The sequence below is a fragment of the Buteo buteo genome, chromosome 2, assembly GCF_964188355.1.
Source record: "Buteo buteo chromosome 2, bButBut1.hap1.1, whole genome shotgun sequence".
Lineage (NCBI taxonomy): Eukaryota > Metazoa > Chordata > Aves > Accipitriformes > Accipitridae > Buteo > Buteo buteo.
This window is the reverse complement of record NC_134172.1, coordinates 42,136,094-42,158,817: the sequence shown is the minus strand read 5'-3', so window position 1 is coordinate 42,158,817 and position 22,724 is coordinate 42,136,094. Positions and strand designations below refer to the sequence as shown.

The 22,724-nt window shown below is 38.4% G+C and overlaps 1 protein-coding gene across 3 annotated transcripts in view; it reads left to right on the top strand.

The window, feature by feature from the left end:
- ZNF385D (zinc finger protein 385D) overlaps nt 1-11,509 on the top strand; it is a 445,996-nt gene extending 434,487 nt beyond the window's left edge. For all 3 annotated transcript variants that reach the window (XM_075052162.1, XM_075052170.1, XM_075052177.1), the window contains 3 exons: nt 1,584-1,762; nt 3,124-3,225; nt 7,387-11,509. In XM_075052162.1, coding sequence (XP_074908263.1) covers nt 1,584-1,762; nt 3,124-3,225; nt 7,387-7,620 — 515 coding nt within the window. In that variant the 3' untranslated portion in view covers nt 7,621-11,509. The remainder of the gene's footprint in view (nt 1-1,583; nt 1,763-3,123; nt 3,226-7,386) is intronic.
- Nucleotides 11,510-22,724: the final 11,215 nt, after the last annotated feature.

The window sequence follows — 22,724 nt, the reverse complement described above, 5'->3', positions numbered from 1 at the left end:
AATCTAACAAATTAAGACTGAAAGAGGGAGCATCAGTCAGAGTTCAATGATGAGAGTTAGAATTCTTAGCTCCTTATTGTCTGTTAATAACTTGTTAAAATCATGTATATTTTTCCTTTGTTTTCATCAACTTATAGCAACTGCTGCATGAGAGTTGAATGGGTAATGGCTTACCTCCATCTTTCTTAATTTTTAAACCTTTTCTTTTTATTAGAGCTAGTAGCATCGATAAGTTCCAGTAGTAGAGAGCCATCATTCACAGTCACTATATTAAGCATCTTATTGATTGGCTTTGTGGTGAGCAGGGTTGAAAGATCTTGGAATTTAATATGGTGGCAATGAACACCTATAACTGTCCTACAGAAAAACTGCTGATTTTGGATGTCAGGGGTTACCTGCCAGCAGGGTAAACAGAGTTAAGAGACAGACAGAGAACCTTAGGTTTGAAACATAGAGTCGGTGATGATATACCTGCAGCAAAATGATCAGTGGTTTTATGATGTAATAAAAAAAGGAATAACTTTGGAATGTCTATAGAATCCACTTAAATTAAAAAGGAAATTATAATTTTTTGGTATTCAGAAGAAACAAAGCCTAATCAGTTTTGAATGCTGTGTTTGCTGCATGCCAGATCTTCTACTGGTGAAAATTCAAGTTCATAAAGCTGTACCCATTTAACCTATTTAACTTCATATAAGGATTAGTCTCTAAACATTTTTCTGATCAAGATGAGAGCCAAAACATTATTCTGAATATTTAAACACAACCCTCCAAGTTTTTGCTGCCTATGCTGATAAACTCTGTGTGTGCTCACACACGTGCATGCTTGTAAAAGTGTGTATGTGGATCTATACAACAATTATCAGTGGAACACTAATTCTATACATGGTAGTAGTCCATTATCATCACACACTACCTGCATGGAAGTCAACAGTGTAAGAAATTTTTTGGTCTGAATAAAGGTAAAGCAACAGGGCACTATTGTTTTCTATCCAATCTTTATTTTAATGAAAAACACGAGTGCATTTTTCTCACATGTATATTTCTCACAGATTTTGGTTTCTGTCTAGGCCGTTAAGGATGCATAGGTTGCTGCCAGGAAACTCTGCCCCTTTTTGATTTGGAGACTAATTAGTTAATTGCACATTTAAGTGTAAGCTACCTAATACATACTGTTTATCAATCCATTCAGGAGGACTACAAATCAAAGCCAACTACATCTTTAATAGCTAAATTACTCTTCCTTTGCAACTACAATTCAGGTCTTATTAGCAGCAGGAGTTAATGAGAAAAGTCACACCCATTTAACTTCACATCAGGATACCTGATTGTGCCACTACTTACTGGTGTGCGTGCTTTGTTCTAGTGCATTACCTACAGATATGTAATTTAATAATTAAATATCAGATGTGAAATACTGTTACATTGGTATGAATCTGATACAGACAAACACAGGCATATTCCAAGGATAGCACGTGGCACCAAGCTGAGGCTCATATGATTTACTTTTTAAAAGAAAATAAAACAATGAATGCAACCAAATTGCCAAAGTTGTTTCTGTTTCCCATTTCTAATGTCTCCAGGGACTAAGCACAAAACTATGCTGGAAGCTCGGAATGGAAGTGGAACCATAAAAGCCTTTCCCCGGGCAGGCGTAAAAGGCAAAGGACCTGTGAATAAAGGAAACACAGGCCTTCAGAACAAAACATTTCACTGTGAAATATGTGATGTGCACGTAAACTCTGAGACACAACTGAAACAGGTACTCAGCTAGCTTGCAGTGTGAATCCTTGGCTGTTCTTTGTTTCATGGTGATAAAGTACCAACACAATCAGCATGTGTCAGTCTAACATTTCGCATCCAAATGGAGCTTACAGATTTTGCCTGTTGTACTTGGCTGCCACACTGTATGTTTTGTTTTGGATATGATTTTCCTTTGCATGGAATATGTTGTCTCAAAAGCTCTTGATTATATATATTTCTTAAAGAGTTATAGAAGCTGTGAGCTGCAACATATTACAACTGTCTTTAGACTACTATAATTGTCACGAGCTAATAAACCCTGCCATTTAGTGTACTGCATGATATTTGCCTCGACAAAGATGTGGAGGTGGGTGCAGCCAGTACTTTCACAGAACGCTGAATAACCTGCTTAGAAATGCGGGATGGAGAAGATTTGTAATATATTTTATCAGTGTTACTCTGTAACTGAGAAGCATGACCTCTAAATTGCAATTACACTAAGTTATGTTCAGTCATTCTTCAGATGAACAAAGCCTTTGTTCTGAAAAACACTTACTTTAATTCCATATGCCTTTTGGAATTAAATACTTGTTAAGGAACTTTACAAGAATGAAGATAAATTCACTAATGGACAATAGCAATACTTGTCTTGCTGCTTTCAGGAAAAAAAATGTCCAGTTCTTTGTCTTTTTTTTTGTAAGAACTTGCTTGAGAATGCAAATCAAAGTAAAAATGTAGTTCTGAAAAATGTCCCTTACGTCTAATACTGCAATAAAGTCTGTATGGAAGGGTTCTTGTAAAATCTCATAGATTGTATGAAGAAGATAATGGATTTTGTGGGTTTTTTTCACTGTCACTTAGTTTGATATGTAACCATCTTTCAGCTGAAATCTTAAAAGGATCTCCAGGCTTCTTAGGGATTTAAACAATTTTGTGACCTTTGTCCCTCTCCCCCCAGAATAGGGGATGCTCTACTATCTAATATTCTTCCAAAACTTTTTATCAGCAGTGGATTGAATTTGATGGGTGCTTTATAGAGATAGGGAGGAATTTTTCAAAGGCTTCTGTCTTTGACATGATTCAAGTCTTGTTGAAGTTAACAAAGGTGAGAAAATCATTGACTACAGTGGAAGCAGAGTTGAACTGAGCACCGTGGAAAATCACAGTCCCAATATGTGATGCACAAAGGATCGTTCAAATTGGAACAGACCCTATTCCCATTTGTTATTGAATTAGTCAAAGTAATGCTGTTGTGGAGAGCAGGAGCCTTAAGTATTGGAGCACCCTTGTGTAAAACAGAACCTGAAATGATCTATTAAGGAACTATCACTCTTCTTTTTTTTTTTCTTTTTTTTTTTTCCCCCAAATGTATTTTAACAGCACATAAGCAGTAGAAGGCACAAAGACAGAGCTGCTGGGAAGCCGCCTAAACCTAAATACAGCCCATACAACAAACTCCAAAAAGGAACACATCCTCTAGGGGTAAGCCAATCAGCTTTTTATTTTGCTTTTATTTTAACCCTGATGAATAGGGGTTTTAGAAAATATAAGTGGAAAAATGCTTAAAATGAGAGGAATAGTGTAAGCAATGGGAGTATACAAGTGTCAGAATAAGCCCATGGAAGTCCACAAGGGACTTTTTATATACTTTGGTGGGTGCTGACTACAACCTGTGGGTCTTTGTTTTTGTAGCTACTCTGAACAACCTCAGAAAAGAAGTTTGTTTCAAAGGTCATTAGAGAGCAAGAGATGAAAGAAACATCCAGCTGTCAAACAGGATTTTTCCAGTTTTCACCAAGTACAATAGTGATGAAATGACTAAATAAAACTCTATAAAACATAAAACCTTTATTCTGTCCTTTTTTAGAAAATCATTCAGATAACAGTTGAAACAATTAAAAAAATCCATCTCTCATTTCATTCCACTCAGTTTCAGGCTGGTTCTGGTCACATTTTCAACTGCCAGGATAAACTATCAGAAACACAGTTCTTAGTAGCTTCAAAAGCTGAGAAAAAAGGTTTACTTTTTAATACAAAACTCTCTGGGATCCTGCCATTACTTAAGAGACAGCTTATATTGTGTGTGGGATAGTGAAACTTCTGACATTTTTCCCCATCAGATAAACTGCATGATTGTTTTATGTGCCATGGTGTTTTGTAAGGGTTTATAGATGGTTTTGGCAGAGGGAGGGTGTTGATTCACTGGCCTCATAGAGTTTAGTCCCTTATGCCTTGACCATTTTCTCTAATGCAGGCTGAATATGGAGCTTTTTTCTGTGAAAACACAATTCTCTTTAAGTTGAGTTAAAGCTCTTTTCTTGGCAACAGAAAGCGTGTCCTTGTTGGGGCACCTCTCATGAGTGGTATATTCATGCATGATTCCGTTGTGTAGCAGCTTTCCTAGATGTTGTAGCATAATGCAGTGCACCATTCTTGTAGATCCACTAGTAAGGAAATAACCCCATAGGGTTTTTTAGTAATCCACCAGGAAGACCAAGGTCTCCAATACATATAAGCTATACTGAAAGGAATAGAAAATATGTAATGAAGTAAGTAGGATATGGAATTGCTAAAACCACCCTGACAGCATTATTATTCCTTTAGGAAATTCATTGTTTCCCAGGGGATGAAAATAACTATTACATTAGTGTTGCTGTTGTGTACAGTTCTCTATCTACCAATTTATGTAATGGTGATTTCTGAGACTCCAGCCAAGGATCAAGGCCATTTAGTTGCTGCATAGACAAATAAAGGCAACATGTCCTTTTCCTGCTCCCTCACTCCCAATTGCTCACAATATACAAGTCAGGCCAGAGGTGAGCAAAGAGGCAAAGGGAATTTAAGAAGGAGAGAATGAGTTAGCAACAATTGAACAGATATGTGTAGTAGAATGGAGGCTGCACTGAGAAAGGATGAGAGCAGTTCTCCATTCGGTCTTTTTGGTTTTGAACAGAAAAATACCAAAACTGCTCTCACTTGAAATGCAGAACAGCACAGCAACAAGCCAAAGACATGCTAATTTTACTTTGAATGTACAACTTTTTGATGAGCTCTAGACTTTTTGTTTATTCCCCATTAATTTTTCAAGTAATTTACTGTCCCTTAGTTTACTTCATTGGAAATGAAACGAATAATGGCCACTTTACTCTTAGCGTTGACCTATGTGTTAATTAGTACTTGCAGAGAGGTTTGAAATGAAGGTGCAAGGTACTGTATATGCTAAATATTACTAGTTTTGCAGCTATCTTGAAATCAGAACCATGTTGATAAATTAACTGAAAAGCTATCTAACTTCATTAAAAGTTCCTGATTCCTCCAAGAATGGCAAGATAGTCCTAGCCTTTTAATATAAACAGTCACATAAGGTCTCTGTTCTTTGTGACAAAAAATGTATGAGCATCACCAAATTTGTTTTATACAGAAGTTAGAAAAAGGACATACTACATTTTCATAGCTTTTCTAGACCAAAAACTTTCCAATGCCATGTTTATAATATAATTTGTACTGCTTTGTCTAGTCTAGTTTTGCCTGCTTCAGAGAAAGAAGCTTTATGAGTTCCCACAGTACTATCTCAGAGCTTAAGAAATCTTGTAGTGTTGGGACTTACTTGATATTTCTTCAAGCCACAAATGTCCAGCATGTATAAAATACTATAGTGGAGAGAAAGAGGTTTTCAGGCATTTGATAGTCCAAACTTCCTGCAAGAAAATAGCTCTTATGAAAAACATCCTTCACTGGGAATTCTAGACCACAATCAGATCCCTGTTGTTTTGGGTTGGGGTTTTTTTGTACTTGGTACTCAGGAATTAGGGTTTTTATTATTATTATTATTATTATTATTATTATTATTATTATTGGCGGGGGGGTGTTCTTGTCTGTTCTAAATAAGGCTGGAAAAAAGTATTTACTAAATGTAAAGAAGGAGGAGAAAGTCAAATGCTCAGCAAGGGAAGAAGACAGCTTGGATCAGTGGGTGTAACACTGATCAAGGAAAAGATCAGATCATTGCTTTTCGTAGGCAACATGAGGAATTTCATATCTAGCATCCATTATGTCCTCTGTTAAGGAATTACAGAATCTGGTCCCCTCTGAGTATCTCTCCTAGAGCTTTAAAGGACCTTGAGGCCAGCAGAGTTGCCAATGAGCATTAGGAAAAGTAAAAATCCTGTATCCATCCAGCTGGTAAAGAACCAACAGATTTTTTGGAATATGGTGATAGCGTAATGATGAAACTCACTGGTGGTTCATGCCAGAGCACTCCTGCCCTTACTTTCTGACTATTCACTCACCAAGGTGCAGTGGAGTTGAAAATGTCAGACTGATATAGTGCAAGTTAATTATTTGAACCCTTTCAATTCAAGCATGAGAAATTGTGTTTCCCTGTGAGTGAGAAGAGTCCATACTTACTCTGAGATGTACCACGGCATGGTACATGTATTCATATTCTGTATATTCAATACCACATATTCAGGTTTATGTTCTTTGCAAAGGGCCTCAGGTCATGCCAGGACACAGACCCACCGACAGTCCATTGGAGCCAACGGGAACTTTTCTTTGTCCGTGGATGAGCTTTCTATTCTTATCTCAGACTTATAAAACCAGAACAACAAAGGTATTCAGGCTCCTAGCATCTCATTAGAGACTTGAAATCCCACTGAAATCTACAGAAATCTATATAGACTACTCCGACATTCATTTTATGCATACCAGATGTAAATTCTCTTAAATCATAATGGACCTCTGTGAGTATTTTCAATTAGCCTCGTAAAAGCTTCAGGTGTTTTTTTTTTTTCTTTTTGGAAATTCTAAATGAGGAGTTTTCTAAATTGTATTTGGTAGTGCACAAGACATTTTTAAAGCAGAAGCCTCAGTGACAGTAACAAGAATACCATGGTTTGGCACCATACTAAGTGATATAGGCAAGATTTTTTTCATGACAACGTTTTAAAATATCTGCCACTTTTTCACAGTCCTTATAAGAATGAACAGTAGCGTAGTGAAAAACACTGGAAGACACAGCAAGATGACATAGGGCAGCTCCCATAGAATTTATCACCTATTTGAACGTGTGAAACATAGGAGATTTTCTTAACTGGTGCAAGATAAACTTTATTTGCTTGTTATTAGAGGCAGGAGCTAGCAAAGAGGAGCTAGCTGGAGCTCTTAAGTAGAACTTGCATCCTAATGATAAACACAAAAGTACCTTCTTAGTCAGACCAGTGAATAGGATATGTTTTCATTTTGCTCTGGTCTCTATCATAAAGCTGTCCAGACGGAGGTCTTTTAATTGATGGCTAATTCTTCCTTATTTAATTCTTGCAGGGTACATGCAGCTTTACTTTGGTGCAGATTGCTCAGCCCCTTTTTAGGCTTGCTTTGGTTTCTAATCTTATGTTAAATATAAGTCTCGGTGCTAAGGCGTGAACATTGAAACTCTTTGTCCCCTACCAAATTCTGCTCACCCTTGTCCGATGCAGGAGATCGTATCTCCTGTCACAAGCCTGCAGCTCACAGAGTCAGTAGCCACTACGAGGCCTCTCTTGCTTGATTTTGCACTTATGATCTTAAGTCAAGCTGCCTGTCGTGTAGCTAATACGAACAAATTATGTCTCTCTGTTTGTTTGTTTTCTCTCTTCCCCACAGGTAAAATTAGTATTTTCAAAGGAACCTTCAAAGCCGATGGCTCCACGAATCTTACCAAATCCGCTAGCAGCTGCAGCAGCAGCTGCTGCCGTGGCTGTGAATTCCCCCTTCAGTCTTCGCACAGCCCCAGCAGCCACCCTTTTCCAGACTTCAGCACTTCCTCCAGCACTCCTACGACCAGCTCCAGGGCCTATAAGGACCACCCATACTCCTGTGCTGTTTGCTCCTTACTGAACTCCAAACAGGAATTAATTGTACTGCAATAATTTTTCAAATCAAATCAAAACAAAAAAAAAAGAAAATCAAGAACATTGAACTATGCAGTGTTTATTTATAGTTTAAAGTATATATGAAGAGCCAGGACTTTTGATAGAGAACTGAACAAATTCTAAAAGGGGGAATGGGCAGTATTTTCTCCAGATGAGAACATTCCTCTTGAGTATTGATCGTTTTAGAACTGATCTCCAGCATTGACTTGTAGTGACATATAAAACTTATGAAGCCTTTTGACTGTGCTTTTTGGCACATATTTCCCTGCAATGTCTTTCCTGCTTTATGAAACAACTTACAAATTTGTCTAAAGGGCATTAACTGGTTCCAATGTACATAAAATACTTTATTCTGTAGATTAAAGAAGAAGGAAAAAAAAGAAACACTGTGAATAGTAGTACCCTTACCAATCCTCCTGCCAAATCAGCAGTTACTGGGTATTTATCTGAGCAAAAGTAGATACAATAGATGTCTTGTAAAACAGTAGTATTGTGTCTCTATCTATGCCACTAGGTTTCTAACTGAGTTGCAAAAGATAAAATGAACAAATTATGTCAGTTTGGTAAGTAGTCAAAAATGATGACAATAATGTGGAGCTGTTCCTGGTGAGCAAAAATTGTTTTCCTCACCTGTAGAAGAATGGGCGTGAAGATAATCTATGGCTAGGGCAAAGTAAATGATGCAGAAGATTGTAGCGAGGGACAAGAAATCCAGATGCTGTACACAGAATAGGTCAAACTTTTATTTAACTGAGAACGTATGTGTACAGTGTGTGTATATTCAAAAGGTGTAATACATACAGGATAGATCAATGTCTAAGGCATGCCAGTGGACAGCAAAAAAATACACTCTTGTCATGAAAAAGGCCTGACACTTTAGTGTTGAGCAGAAGGAAGACACAAAAGGGTTACGCATAGTCATAAGTAGCAAATGAAAGGCAGGAGAGAAATCCTGGCCTCATTTAAGTCAGTATAAACTTCCTCCTGACTGCAATGTAGCTAGAATTTCATCCCAAGAATGGCACATATTCATTTTATATCACACCAGTGGGAGTGTCTGTAGATACAGGTAACATTTTTTTGCAGTAGGCTTAGTCTTAGAAACAGATTTATTCTCTTGTTTTATTTCCTACTGATGTGATATAAAATGTCTTAATATACCTATAAAATGTAAACAGCAACACATGAGATACATATTACGAGATAACTGCACATCGTGGGTTTGGAACAAATACAACCTTTAGGATCTGAAGGGACCCTTGAATTCTGTAGCTGACCTTTCTGTATGGACAGCTTAAAGCCTTATGTATTTACTGTGAGGCTTAAAGGGGTTGACTGTGTCCCTTTAAAGTAAGATTTATCAGGGGTATATATAGATATATTGTATATATGTTAGAGTAAGAAAATAACTTATAAACAGAAAATCTACTATATAAAATAATTATATAACCATTGAGTTTCACATGTGGGTCATTAAGTGGTAAGTAACAAACAGCAGAGAAAAAAAAAATAGACTTCTTGAATCTGATTCTTGCTGCCTGCTTTTCCCCATAGGGAGCTGAAAAGTATCTATTAATATTATGGAGTGCGCTGCTGAGTCACATGCGACCACTCTGATGTGTAGCTAAGTGAAATGCCTACCATACATTTAGGAGGAATAAAATTTAAAAACATAATGTAAGTTTAGATGGAGAAATGATTTGAAAGATTTTATTAAAAGGTAGTAACGCAAAATATTGACCATGTGGTTGCTATATAATACTGCCTGTGGTTAATATGGACAGTTGGGAGATATAGAGGATGGGAATATACAGCACTTTTGACTTGCAGTTCATCAGTGAGCCTTCCATATACATTGGTATTTGCCATTTTTTAAACCTCTCTGCATTTAGATTTTATAAAAAAATATATATAAAAAGAGAGAAAGAAGAGGTTCCATGGATGTCTGTGTCCAAAGAATTCCAAAGAGATGCATTTATTTATCTAGAAGTATTGAAATAAGTTCTATATTATGTATTTGTATTTCATCCAGTTTATTTGCAAACGTTTGTGCCTTGAAATGAAATGGGCTTTTGTTTCTATTTAATTCACTCCTATGTAGCCATGAAAAAGATACAGTGGTGATTTCAGGGCTGTTACTAGCTGGATTGCTTTGGCCCAATTTCCAAACAAGAAGAGTATGAGTAAGTTCCTGAAGCCAAGTTTAGGCACCTAAATAACTAGGGGCTGACATTTAAAAGGGCTCCCTACTCTACAGCTCCCAGTAAAGAGGCAGTAAACAGGCCAGCCTTCAAAACCTGTGCCTACCACTCAATTTAGAAAATGTTTCCTTTTATTTGGGCACATAAATATAGTGTAGTAAGGTTCAACTCCTCCTTGCAAAATCTTGGCCTCGGTCTTTTAAGCCTGCTTTCAACCTCCCATCTTTTTGCAGAAGTTGTAGTGCCATTGCCAACTGTGTTCAGCTTCCTCCTTGAAAGGGGCACCACTTTTCAAGCTGTGCTCCATGAACCACCGTTTATCTCCAGAGCCTTTTGTAACAGCCTGTGTAAGTAAGAGCTGGCTAAAAGAGCAGAGGAGGACTGGCGTTTTTGGAAGGGAGAAGGTCTGGGCAGGTGATCTTTTCCCCATGAAAAAACATGCAGATGGGAAAAGGGAAGACCCACAAATATCCTGGAGGCTCTTATGCACGGCCTTCTGGTGCATGGACACCTGCTATATATCCTGCCATGTTGTTGTGATGCCATCAAAATCAACAGGCTGATCCTTGCCAAAATGTGGCCTGTGGCATGTATGGAGGCACAGTACTAAGGGCAGAGTTAATACATGTTTTGCTAGAAATAAAGAGAGTGTCATTCCAACTATTTACATCAGCTAATTTGCAATGACACCTTCAGTTTTCTTGGACCTCTTTTGTCACAGTGCTCTATGGAACAAGTTTTTGTTCACACAAGTCTCTTTTAAATTTCAGCTGTAAACAACAAACTCAATTCTTTTTATGTCTCTTACTCACTACCTAATAAAGGATAAAGCCTAAATGTTAGAATGTATAGTGGATTTTCTGTGCCTTGCTGTTCCACCCCGCCTTGGTCAGTAACAAGTCAACGTACCCGGGATGTCAGCGCAACAGTTTTGTATTATATATATGTCAAGGAAAATACTGGCACAGCAATCTGATTGGGCAAGGGGAGCTTCCAGTCAAGGGCATGTCCACAGCAGCTGACAAAGGAGCTAGCAGACAGAAGACACTTTACACCTACTTGTCTATACATCCAACATGGAGAGCCCTATAAAAGAAAAATGTGTCATCATATTTCATATTACAGTAACAGTCCAGGGCCAAGAGGAAGCCTAAAGCACAAGGAAACAGATCATTTCATCGAAGACACAGTCACTCATTGGAATAACAGTGTGAAATCAGCCTGCAGGGAAATGGCTGGGTATGAACTTGGAAAAACTAATAGGTTCAGGGATGTTTTCTGAAATTCTATACAAAGTGTTAAAGAATGACTATTCTGTTCTGAACCGAAGAGGTGGTATTTTTGTGGGAGGGATATATATTTATATTTTTATGCTATCTGCATTTTTCCAACTATCTCTGGTTTCAAACCTTTGTTCTGAAGGATCATCATTGCTCTGAACCATGAAATCAGTTACCTTCTTGAAAGCTGCTGTAAAAGCTGATGTGAGAGGTCAGTAAACAAATGATACAAATATGATGATCTAAAATGAACTGGAAGAAAAAAAAAATGAACTGGCCATGTCAAGGAATATTGTATTTGAAAAGTATACATCTTTATTTTAAGATAAATTAAAGTTATATAAAACTAAGAATAGCTAAATAAAGTTAATATAACTAGAAGAATTACATCTGTCATTTTAGTACTGGAATGTTACAATTGGCTCTGTATTTTAAAAGATGAAAAGGCTTTTTAGATGCTAAATCAATGCACGGATGCTATGGGTGAATTTAATGTCTCACACTCATTATCTTCCAGTTATACCAGGAATACCATAACTGAATGGACCTGCCCTTAGTCACTTCCATTCTAATCCCCAAAGATACAGTAGAGTATTGGCCTAATATTCCCTAAAAGCTGAAATCATGCTTCCTAGGACCCCCTGCTTCTGCCTTCCGCTCCCAGTAAACACATAGGTTTTAGACTCTCTTCAAAACATCTTAGAGAATTTCTATCTTAGTATCTCTAATTTTTTGCAAAAATAAATGTCATTTTATGAACATAAGACCAACACTGAGGAGCAAGACCTGAAAAGGTTTCTTCATGATAACAACATTCTAGTGGCTAAATATGAAGCACAGATTACGCAAATTGTTTGGCTGCACAAATCTCTTTGAAAACATGTGAAGTTGGAAGCATAAACCGCTTTATAAGGAATCTGTTCTTTTTATTAGCATAGGTGTCTGAATTTCCATTTTTAAAATTGACTTCAGCATAGTTCAGGCTTCAGGGCTCTAAGCACCAAAAGCTCACAAGAAAATAACCATGGGGTTCCTATTTACCTAGATGCACGTGAAAGTGTGAGCCTATGCTATGTAAAATATTATGGATTTTTTTTTTAGATCACATCTTCCCCTGTTCTCATTGTTTATCCGTAAGTGCCATTATTACTTCAGTGCCAGTGAACCATACAGAAGCTTCTGTGCTGGGATTCGGTGCATGAATAAAGAAATAGTAATACTGATAAATCCTATCTTAAACTAGTTGAAATCTCAAACACACAGTTAAGGGTTTAGCCAAGGACAGGAGCTTTATGGCCTCTCACACCTACAGGTTTATTAAAATTCAGGACCATTTAGGAGTAAATGTAACTATCTGGAGGATGGTTATTACATAGCCTGATCTGAAATGTCAGGGGCTGAAAGACTCTGTGCTTCAGACTGAAATTAAGAATACTATGAAAACCACAATGCTCTTAACCCTGGGACTTCTGAAAGCAGTTGCAAAGATCTTTGACTTCAGTAGAGGCAATTTTTTGCCCTGAGTGCCTGAGGCTTTTTGCAGTCATGCTGTGTACTGCAATTAGGTGTCATTCAACTCTGATTCAGTATTGATATATTGATAAAGAAACTTGGCTGAGCCTGAAGCATGATTAGTGGCTGCCTAGTTCCTGTGATCAGCTTCATGCTGGGATGCTGCTTGGGTGGTGAAGTAAGAAGAGTCAAAAGAGTCAATGTAAAGAAACCGGTAAACTAATTTGATCCCTTTTCCCTGTTTAATGTTCTTATATGGAACTTGAGAGGCATTAACAAGCTGGAACATTTGAGAGTTCCTCAATAAAAGACAGGGACCTTGAAGGTCATGAGATCTTAACCTTAAGAATAATTTTGATGAGAAAGAACCCAGAAGACTTTCTTTGGCTTAGGTACTTCAGTGACTTTGTAGCAATGGTCTTCACACCAGCCACACTGTCAGCACACTGACATTTGTGCTGTTCACAACAGAAATTGAATATTTGACACCCATAATTAGATACAAGTATAGTTATTAATATTCATTGCATAGTTATTGGGCACTCAATTACAGGATACAAGAATTTTTCCTTGGAAATCCATGCATTCATGTCTGTTCATACCAGCCAAGATACCACTGCATCTCATCAACACCTGAGTCTCCAGAAAGGATGTCCATATTTTTTATTTGTTTTCATTACTGTTTGATTTTTCTTCTGTGTTTCTTTATGCATAGTTTCATCTCTCATATGAACAAACAGAATCCATAAGTTTAAATATGCACTTAAGAAGTTGGTATTCATCAGGCCCCCACTTGGATCATTTGATCAGAGTCAATAAATGGAATAAAAAATTTACAGCAGCAGTGCCATAGTAATAGTAATATATTATGAATAGAGAGCATATGTATACTACAGTGCTCTTTACCTAATCTAGTCAGAGTTTTATGACACAGATAGCTTTTTAGACTTTCAGAGTTTCCTGAAATGTTCATCTTTTGGGATTCTTCAAAGGTTTAATTAAATGTAATTGTTATTTCTTATGTTCAGTAACAATAGCTATGTTTTTCTGAGTCCAAAGGCAATAGAAAAAAGGATAAAAACCGTAAACTATTTTCTCACTACAAATGCCTGCAGCATTTGTTAACAACTTCAGCCCTTTTTCAGCTTGTGGCTGATGGCTGGCATTTGCCATGGGAACAGTTCTCATTGACACGTGTATCAGGTGAAAATTGTCTGCTCAAAACACAGACTGCCAAGTGCAGACATTCTTTGAGGCATAGCAGTGGGAGATGATAGCATATGGGCAAAGCTCTGCCTTTATAACAGCCTGTTATAACTGCCTCAAAACTGCCTTGTGGCTTGATGGGGAGAAGCAGCACTCCTACAGGTTCCTAATGTGGTCATTCTGTCACATTTATAACATAGAGGATGTCAATCTGAAAAAAATCCTGATTTGAGGGTTTTTTACAAGTGTTTCAGTTTGGTGGATGATGTCCCCCACCCCAAAGTGTAATCTTTCTTTCAGACATATTTTCAATGTAGTCTTGTCCATGACTTTATTGCCAGTCAAACTGCTCCCTGAATCTGTTTTGTCCATCAGAATAAAATGACGAAGGTAAGTTTTGGTACCCAGAAGGAACACCTGAGAACAAAAAATAAAAATGTAATGAGCCTCATGTTGGGTCACATTGTTTTTTACTTCCTGCAGTTGCCCAAGTCCTACCAGCTTGCTGAAATGTAGGTGTTAATCAGAGAGGTCTATTTCTTTCTTCTATTGTTTTTATAGTTTTAGAAAGGAGATGGAAACAGCTGTAGGTCTTTTTCCAATGTTTCACACACTAAAACCACCATGTAGTTGATCAGACAAACGTCTGCACACGTATTGCCTCCCTGCACACATACAGCAATCATTTCCCTCCCATCCCTCCCCTGAATCACATGTTTTGTGACTCCCTCAGCAGGATGGGACACTGCAAGAAGCATTTAAAAGGAAAAAACCCCACCCCACTCACTTATGGGGTGTATAATATGGTACATCAGCATATGGATGTATAATATGGGTATATAATATAGTAACCCTTTATTCCCTTCAGTGGTGTAATCTAACCAAGCTTGTGGCTGGAGTTTTGCACTGAGCGCCTCATTACGGTATTGGCTGCTTTAAACAGTGACCACTGAAACCAATCTTGTTGGCTGTGCTACAGTTAAGCCTTCCTCCTGTCTGTGTAAGATTCTCTGTTCTTGTCTGGGGTATTTTGCATGGCAAGTGAATCCTTGGAAGAAAAGCTAGAGCTATTTTCACCTCCTTCACAAAGCTATGAAAAGCAGTGGGAAAAAAAAGAAACTGGCCTTTCATATTTTATTGATATCGACATTCCAGCTAACTGTCAGAAACTTTGCAGCTGCAGTAAATACTTTAGAAGCTCTTCAGTTCTGCTCCATGAGGCAGGATGCAATGGATCACTATTCCATACAACAGATGTTTAATCCAGAGCAGTGTGCAAATCATCTACACTATGCCACCAACTCACTAAAAACCTTAAACTTCAGTAAAAAAGCCTCAAAACCTACCAGGGCCCACTGAAAGCACTGGAGATGAAGAGCACAGGTTACATGATGTGGAATCAAAGAACTGCCAGGAGAACATCCAGGTGAGTCCAACAGCTGCATTACATTAAAGCAAGAGAGGGTAATGGTTCAGGCAATTTAATGTAGGGAAGTTCCTTCTGAACCCAAATGTGAGAACAATTTTAATTCTGATGAGTGCATTGCAACAATCTGGACCTGGAGAAGTTTGTAGGTATCATTGAACAATATATTTCCAGCTATGGACAAATCTCCAGCATTGCAGTAGAAGACCTCAAACCTGAGACCAAGTTATTTATCAGGATAATGAAATATTCTTCCTAGACCTGACAGATAACCACTATAAGCCCTTCATTTAGTGATACAATGCACATTTAAATTAGTGGGTACTAGGAGTACTGAAGGCTTCACAAAAACTGGCCCTGATCCATTCCCACTTCAGAAACATTGTAAATTTAGATGACATTTTTATAAGTCCAAGAGTAAAATTTCATGGTCTGGTAGTTTGTAATAGTAGTTTTGACTGATAAGTAGTCAATATAATGTCTATAATAAAAAAAGGGTGGAGGGGGGGTGACTGGGGCAATTATACCTTGCTATTTAAAACCCTGATACCTGCCTGAGGGCTTTTTAAAAGTCAGCATTATCAACCACATGGAAAAGGCAGTGGGCTAGAAAACAACTGTGTCTTCTCATATGTAAGTTAGGTGAGACAAAATTATCAATATTTTGGTAATTTATTAGATAAGGGTACATTAATTTTTCCAGATTAATTAATTATTTGAGACAGTGACCCATAAAAAATTATTAAATTGATACTATGAGGATTCAGACAACAATTTTGAAAGAAACTAACTGAAGTGAAGGCTGCATGGATTATAGTGTAAGGAGAATTATTAAGGTGGGGAGAGAAGGTAGAAGGCTGTTTCTCAGGATAAATTTTAGGTTGTATCTGGTTTCACTGGTGATTTGTCATACAGAAAAAAGCATGTGCTCTTGAAATTCCTTGATAACATGTTAGGAGCTATCATCAATATAGAAAGGAACATGATATTTTCTAGAAAGAACAGAATGACCTTGAGGACTGGTATAATAGAAAGGAGCTGAAACTCGATAGAAAAGAAAGGGATAATCATGTATTTAGAATCTCATAACGAGTAGCTCTAAGAACTCAGCAGTTGGAAATAGCTGAAGAAGAGCATAACCCACAGGTATTGCTATTGGTGACAATGAGTTACAAATTTGATACAGCTGTTTAAAAAAAAAAAGCAAAAAAGTTCATTGAGGTATATTCTACATTATTCCACCACAGAATAAAAACTTTATATTTTGATAACTTCAGTGAGTCATGATCAAGAACAATTAAGACTTTTTAGAAAAGAGTTGAGGGTAAGTGGAGAACCTAGTAGATGAGAAAATAATATAATAACACCTATATGCTTAGAATAAGGAGTGGAAGGTTGAGGAACAGAGGGATCCAATAGCTCCCTACACATCCTGGGATGGAAACAGTGGTAGCCATCAGGAAAAGAAGAAAGCTATTCAAGCTAAGATGGTGTTCAAGCATAAGCACATGAATAAATGTCTATAAACTCACCAGTGAAAATTGGCTGGAAATTAGAAGATGTTTCTAAGTGTTAGAACACAAAAAAGGTGTCAAAAAGGTGCTAAGCAGGCAAAAACTGAGCTGCTCCTCAGGTGGCCTCTGTCCTGCTTACAAATGGGGTTATGTGCTGCATTTGCTGTGGCAATAGCTAACTGGACACAATGAGCCAGTCAGCAAGTCTGTGCTGTTTTCTCTCCGTGTGCATACTTAAGTGTGTCACTCCAAAAGATGTTAGTGACTTGACTTCATTACTTGACGAGTCAGGGAAGGAAATGTAAGAAATACAGGGGTTGGTATTTCATAGGAAAAAGACTTCTGAATCTCCCAGGATCTATCTCACCTATCTATTCACAAAACGATAGCCAGTCAGAAAATTAAGCGTTCCAAACCTGAGTGTAGGTAGGTATGTTTGGTGGTGGCTTTCTGGACACTGTATGTCAGTTGGAACAGTCTGTCACGTTCTTGCTGAAATAGGATTCAGTACAGTTTTCTTAGACAATCTCATGTCAAAATATATCTATCATGATCAGTTGCTAAGCATAGTTCATGCTTTTAAAAATTCAGACAGATGAGTGAAAATATTTAACAGTACTGAAAGCAAAGAAAGATCTCTAGTTCACTGAATTCATGAAAATATGCAGAGTTCAGCAACCACACTTTAATACAGTTAAACCTCTTAAGAGTTGCTTGTCTTTTATCTTGGTCAAGGATTTACTAGGGACTTTACAGCTGAGTATCCCAAAGGGAGACAGAGACCTGTGGCAGAGTAAGAGGCTGAAGTTCAAGTGGAAGGCCTCTTAGCTCCTCTCTCATTTCAGACTCCTCACTGAGGTTGCTGAATCCTGTGAACTGTGTTCTTCAGTGTAGAAATGCCTATATCTTGTATGACTATGCCATTTGGTTAAGGAGCCATTCAGCTAATCTGTGGAGTTCCTAAAGTTCAGCAATAAAATACAGGCCTTTTTGCAGTTACTGGACTGGTTATTGGGTGTCTGAGTCACAGCACTTAGCATTCAGTTCAGGCTTTAGGGAATAATTAGGTAAATAAATTCCCACTTGACATCTGCCTGTCTTCAATTTTTTAAAATATTCTTCTTCCAGAAGTCACAGATTTACCTCATTCAGGGGGGACTGGATATATGGTTTGGCACACTACATCTACATTCCTGTTCTCCATTCAATGCCATATTTTGCTACCAACCAAAAGGGGAAAAAAACCCCAACATGCCAACCAAACAACCTCTGGCCCAAAAAGCAAACCCCAATATCCAAAACCTATGAGTCAAATCTCAGCGATACGTTCAGTATGTTATTAGTTGATTTGGAATAGTCTTCCATATGAAGTGTGTTCCAAAACATTTTACGGAATTAAAAGCTTTGTGTCACTACAGCACAAAAACATAATCCAAAATGTTTTGGCTAAAAAAGGAAGCCTTCTGTTTTCCTTACAACTGAGGCCAAAACAATTTTAATTTCTGGCTTCTTAATTAATGTTAAATACAGTTTAGACTGAGTTTCTCATCAAACAAATATTGCAACATTTGTAGATTTGCAGTTTAGTCCATTGTTTTATCTTCAATCTGAGCATCCTGAGTATGAGAGCAGTTAAATTCAAAGTCTTCATAGATTATGCCATCTGTTAATGGAAATCTGTATTTTGGAGCTATGCAGAACGTGGTTGATAATTTTGTCATTTCACTACAGCTTGGCCATTTATTATTTATTTTTGCTGTATTGGTGCCTAAAGACTCTGATTGTGATCATAAAATGAGAATTTCATTTTATGACAAAATAGAGGTCTTAAAAGTTGTTTTTGTTACACCCCAGCATAGACTAAAAAGCTTTTCAATTTTTCATGAGAAAAAAAAGACTGGCAGTCTGGGATATGACATTCAAGTTCATCTGTTTGTTCTGATTCTGGAGACCTGAACTTGTGTTAGCACCTAGGAGCCTTACCTAGGTCCTAAAGGAGTTCCCCCACCACCCACTTATCAGTTGAGTTGTACGATTCCTTCATGACTACCCACAGTAGTGTAGATGTCCACACCTCCACAGCTACCTTTTGCTAAATGCAGATTTAGGGACTTGATACAGCTGTCCTCTATTAAAAGTCCACTGTAGGATGAGATGACTTGTGCCCTGGAAGTGCTTATTTTCTCCACAGATTGCAAAGGAAGCATTGGATGATAGATGAGAAGTAGACATCTGTGCTGTATGTGTCTGAAATTGATGGAAAAGTTAGGCAAATATTAGATGTCAAAAATTAATCCAATCCAAGCAAGTTGCACTTTAATTCAGGATGTGGAACAGCCAAGGTGAAATCCTGCATGTGGTAGAGCATGCTCACAAAACTGAGTCTCCCATATGCAAGATGAGTCTTTAAAAAAAAAATAAAAATCCTTGTTGGTAATTTTGGTTTCAATCTTAGAAGTGAAGAATTTTTTTTGAGGAAAGTTTTTACTGCCTCAAGCATATTAATTGTAACAGTTTTGAATTAGGGTTTTTTTTGGTGGGGTTTTGTGTTGGGGTTTTTTTAAGCAAAAATTAACACGTTGGAAGCTCTCCAGGAAACCACTATGGTTTTCAGAGAGCACCAGTTCTCAGCTGTTCCACAGGACCAGGGGAGCTGCAAGGCAAGGGTGGAAGCAAGGTGAGCAGAGCAGGTCCAGTGACAGTGACCAGGTAAGTTAAGGGTCCAGGTCTATCCAGACCAGTCTGTAGCGACGAGGCAGGTACTATGTCAGGGTTAGCACGACTGAGTCAGGATGAGCAAGGTGCAGTGCCAGGCACAGGCAGACCTACAGAGTAGCTCAGGCATCCTCCAAGGGAAGAGCCTGAGTTTAAATGCAACTCCCAAGCCAAGGGGGAGAGGTCCTGGACAAGGTGTCTCTCAGCTCCTTCTCTCACCAGCAGTCTGATCCCAGGTTACGTGGCCATGCCCTGTCAGAGCTGGCCTTCAGCCCAGGCAGCTGGACCCCTGGGAGGAGGAGGAGGCTGCAGAGCCTGTGGGTGTGCACAGGACTCTGGCAATATTACCGCATACTTTGTAAAGAGTAGAAGAGATGATTTTGCCTCTGGAAATTGCAGTCAAAGAGCAGGAAAGGGAATGGAAACAATGAGCTTTACATTTGACCACAAAGGACAGACCAAAGGCAGTTGAGACCTCCTCCTCCTGACCAGCATTTCAGTGAAACACCAGTATTCACAGTATGGGATCATCATGCTAAATCAAAGAAGCTGAATTCTGCAGCAAATGCAGAAGTTCATTGAGGACAGCAGGAATAAATCTCCTTAAGTGTAAATAATATTGGGCATATAAAAGTTTTCTGAGACCAGTGATATGCCTTGCTTATTTCCAGCATAACTCAATCCACTCTAAGAAATGTAGTTCACCCTATTTGTTAGCCGCTTAAAAAAATTCCCCAGCTGAGAAACCAGAATAGTTTTAGCACTTGATCAGAAATCAGGTATTTGCTTTCACTGCACGGAGCTGTTTGTTGGATGGAAATATGAAGTTTTAATTTTATACAGGGGTGTTCCTTCTATAAAGGCTGAGGCTGTTTGATTTGAAAGTTCAGAGCTAGCTGCTTAGCTGGTCTAAATCAGCATAGCCTCATTGTTTTTCTAGGCCTATAGCAATTTTTGGTGGCTGAGATCTGGCACATAGTTTGGAAAACAAGTGTTATTGTCAAACCATAATCAGGGAGATGACCCCTGTTAAAAATGGTTATATTCCACCGTAAATATCTGCTGTCTTACCAAAAGACCACGGCTGTGAAAATTTTCCATGAGAACTGCTATATCCACTTGTTCTCTTCTTTAATGTTAAGCTACTATAGATTAAATACTTCAGTCATGCAAAACCCCTCTTATTTCCTAAGCAATTTGACTGTTGACAGTTGCATGTTATCCTGACAGAAGCTGTAAATAGCTTACTGCTATTTTATAGGAACAAAATGTACCGATTGTCTCAGGGTTTTTCTCGGCTGAGGTGTGGTTGACAGAAGCTTCCCCATCCAGAGCCACCTGGACAGTAACTGCCTAAATATTTTCATGTGGCCAAAGCACAAATTTACATGTCCCAGGACTGCTGAGCAAGAAACTATTCTGGTAGCATAAACATCCTCTTGTAGCCATCGAAGGGCTGAAGTGCTATGTCTGTGTGCTCTTCACCTTGCTCCAATCTCTGTTACACCTCATGGTATGTTATGGGTTAACACAGACAATAAGGTTTGGTGGAGAAATCAGTGGTAAAGAAACAGAGCAGAAATTGAAGAAATGGACCTCTTGCAAAAGGATTGGTTTTTGGTTGGGGGGGTTTGGGGTTTTTTTTTCCAGTCTAGTAAAGGCAGCTGGGAGATCGCTTTGTATGATGGCCATTCCTGGTGTTGGGCAATTATTCAAGAGAGACATCTGCTACTGAATGTGGAATCTGAGGAAGTGCTGTGTTTGGTTACAGGAGAATGAGGTCTGGTCTAAGATTCTATCTAGTGTTTGAACTGTCATGAAACTGGTGAGTAACCACCAGTTACTGGGCTTAAATATTACACTGAGCAGTATGCTCAGCCCAATATAAATGGTAGTATTGCTGAAATACTATTCCCCATAAAATTACATGGGAAGAAAATATTTACATTCATAATCACCCATCTCCCTGTCCACTGAAGAATTTATCCCAATCTTTTGACTGCTCTTACAACTCCCCACCAGCTTCCTAAGACAGATTTCCTAGTCTTGTTTCCCTGGGTTGCTCTATCCTCTCCCAAAATCACAGAGCTAAAGAATCTGTGCTGGTGACAACACTGCTTGGGATAAACTTCTTTGCTGGTATTGTCCTTGGTCTGGGGAAAGATGCAAGACAGTAGGAGGGAAAGATTTCTTTGTGGGACAGACAATGTTTAATTAAGAGCCTGCCTAGAGAAAAGTGGCTAAAAATGCATTCTCTCTGCTCCCAGCAAGAAGATGTCATTTGGGATACACTTGCGGATTCCCAAGACAGACGCTAGGCTTTAAAATTTAGATGTTGTAACACCCATGTTGTAGACATGTGGCTTGCATCAGAGGTCAATTCCCAGTGCAAAACACCCTTCTTGTCATCCAGTAGACAGGCAGGTCAGCAGCTGACCAGGCTGCTGAGCAAGAAGCCCCTAGCATGTATGTGAAGTATTAGGAGGTGTCATGAGTGTTAGTTAACAGGGTGTACGGATACAGTTTCTTCCTGCTCTGACTTAGGTATTTTATACTATATTGAGCCTATATTCCTTTAAATTGGCATTCTGAAATCTGGAAAAGCATTAGGCATAGATTAGCATTAGGATTATGTGTCAACGTTGTCAATACCTGTGTTATGGGGCATGACACTTTACAGGAGGGAAATGCAGGCACTTGTATGATTCAAGTATTTCCTGAGCTAGAGAGAAGGAATTTTGTGGATCAAAATGTTCAATTAAGGGTTGCCAAAATTCTGCTCAAATCTCATGTTAAATTTTTAGCTCCTTTTTTGGTTCGCACTGTTAGGGCCTAGCTGCTAAAATCTCCAGAGGCTTCAACAGTGGTACACATTGTGCTCTTCATGTACTATTAGAGAGCAGAGGGGGTGACCACAGTGTAAGAAATCACAGACCTTCTTCCCAGGGGTGTTCAAAAATGTGCCTAGAGGGGCTGGCATGTGTGGATGCGTAATTCATCTCTGCCACCGCAAGTGTGCGCAGGGGCAGAGGAAAGATCGGAGAACTCTTGCTTTTATCCCACTTGGCTCACAAATTACTTAACTGTTAGCAACATGCAGATTTAAAACAAAGATAAGCAAGACAGCAAATGATTTAATGCAGGTGAAACAAACTCAAGGAAGTATATGTATAGTAGCTGAGGAACGTTAGCCTTGTTGTTTCCCCATTTATTTA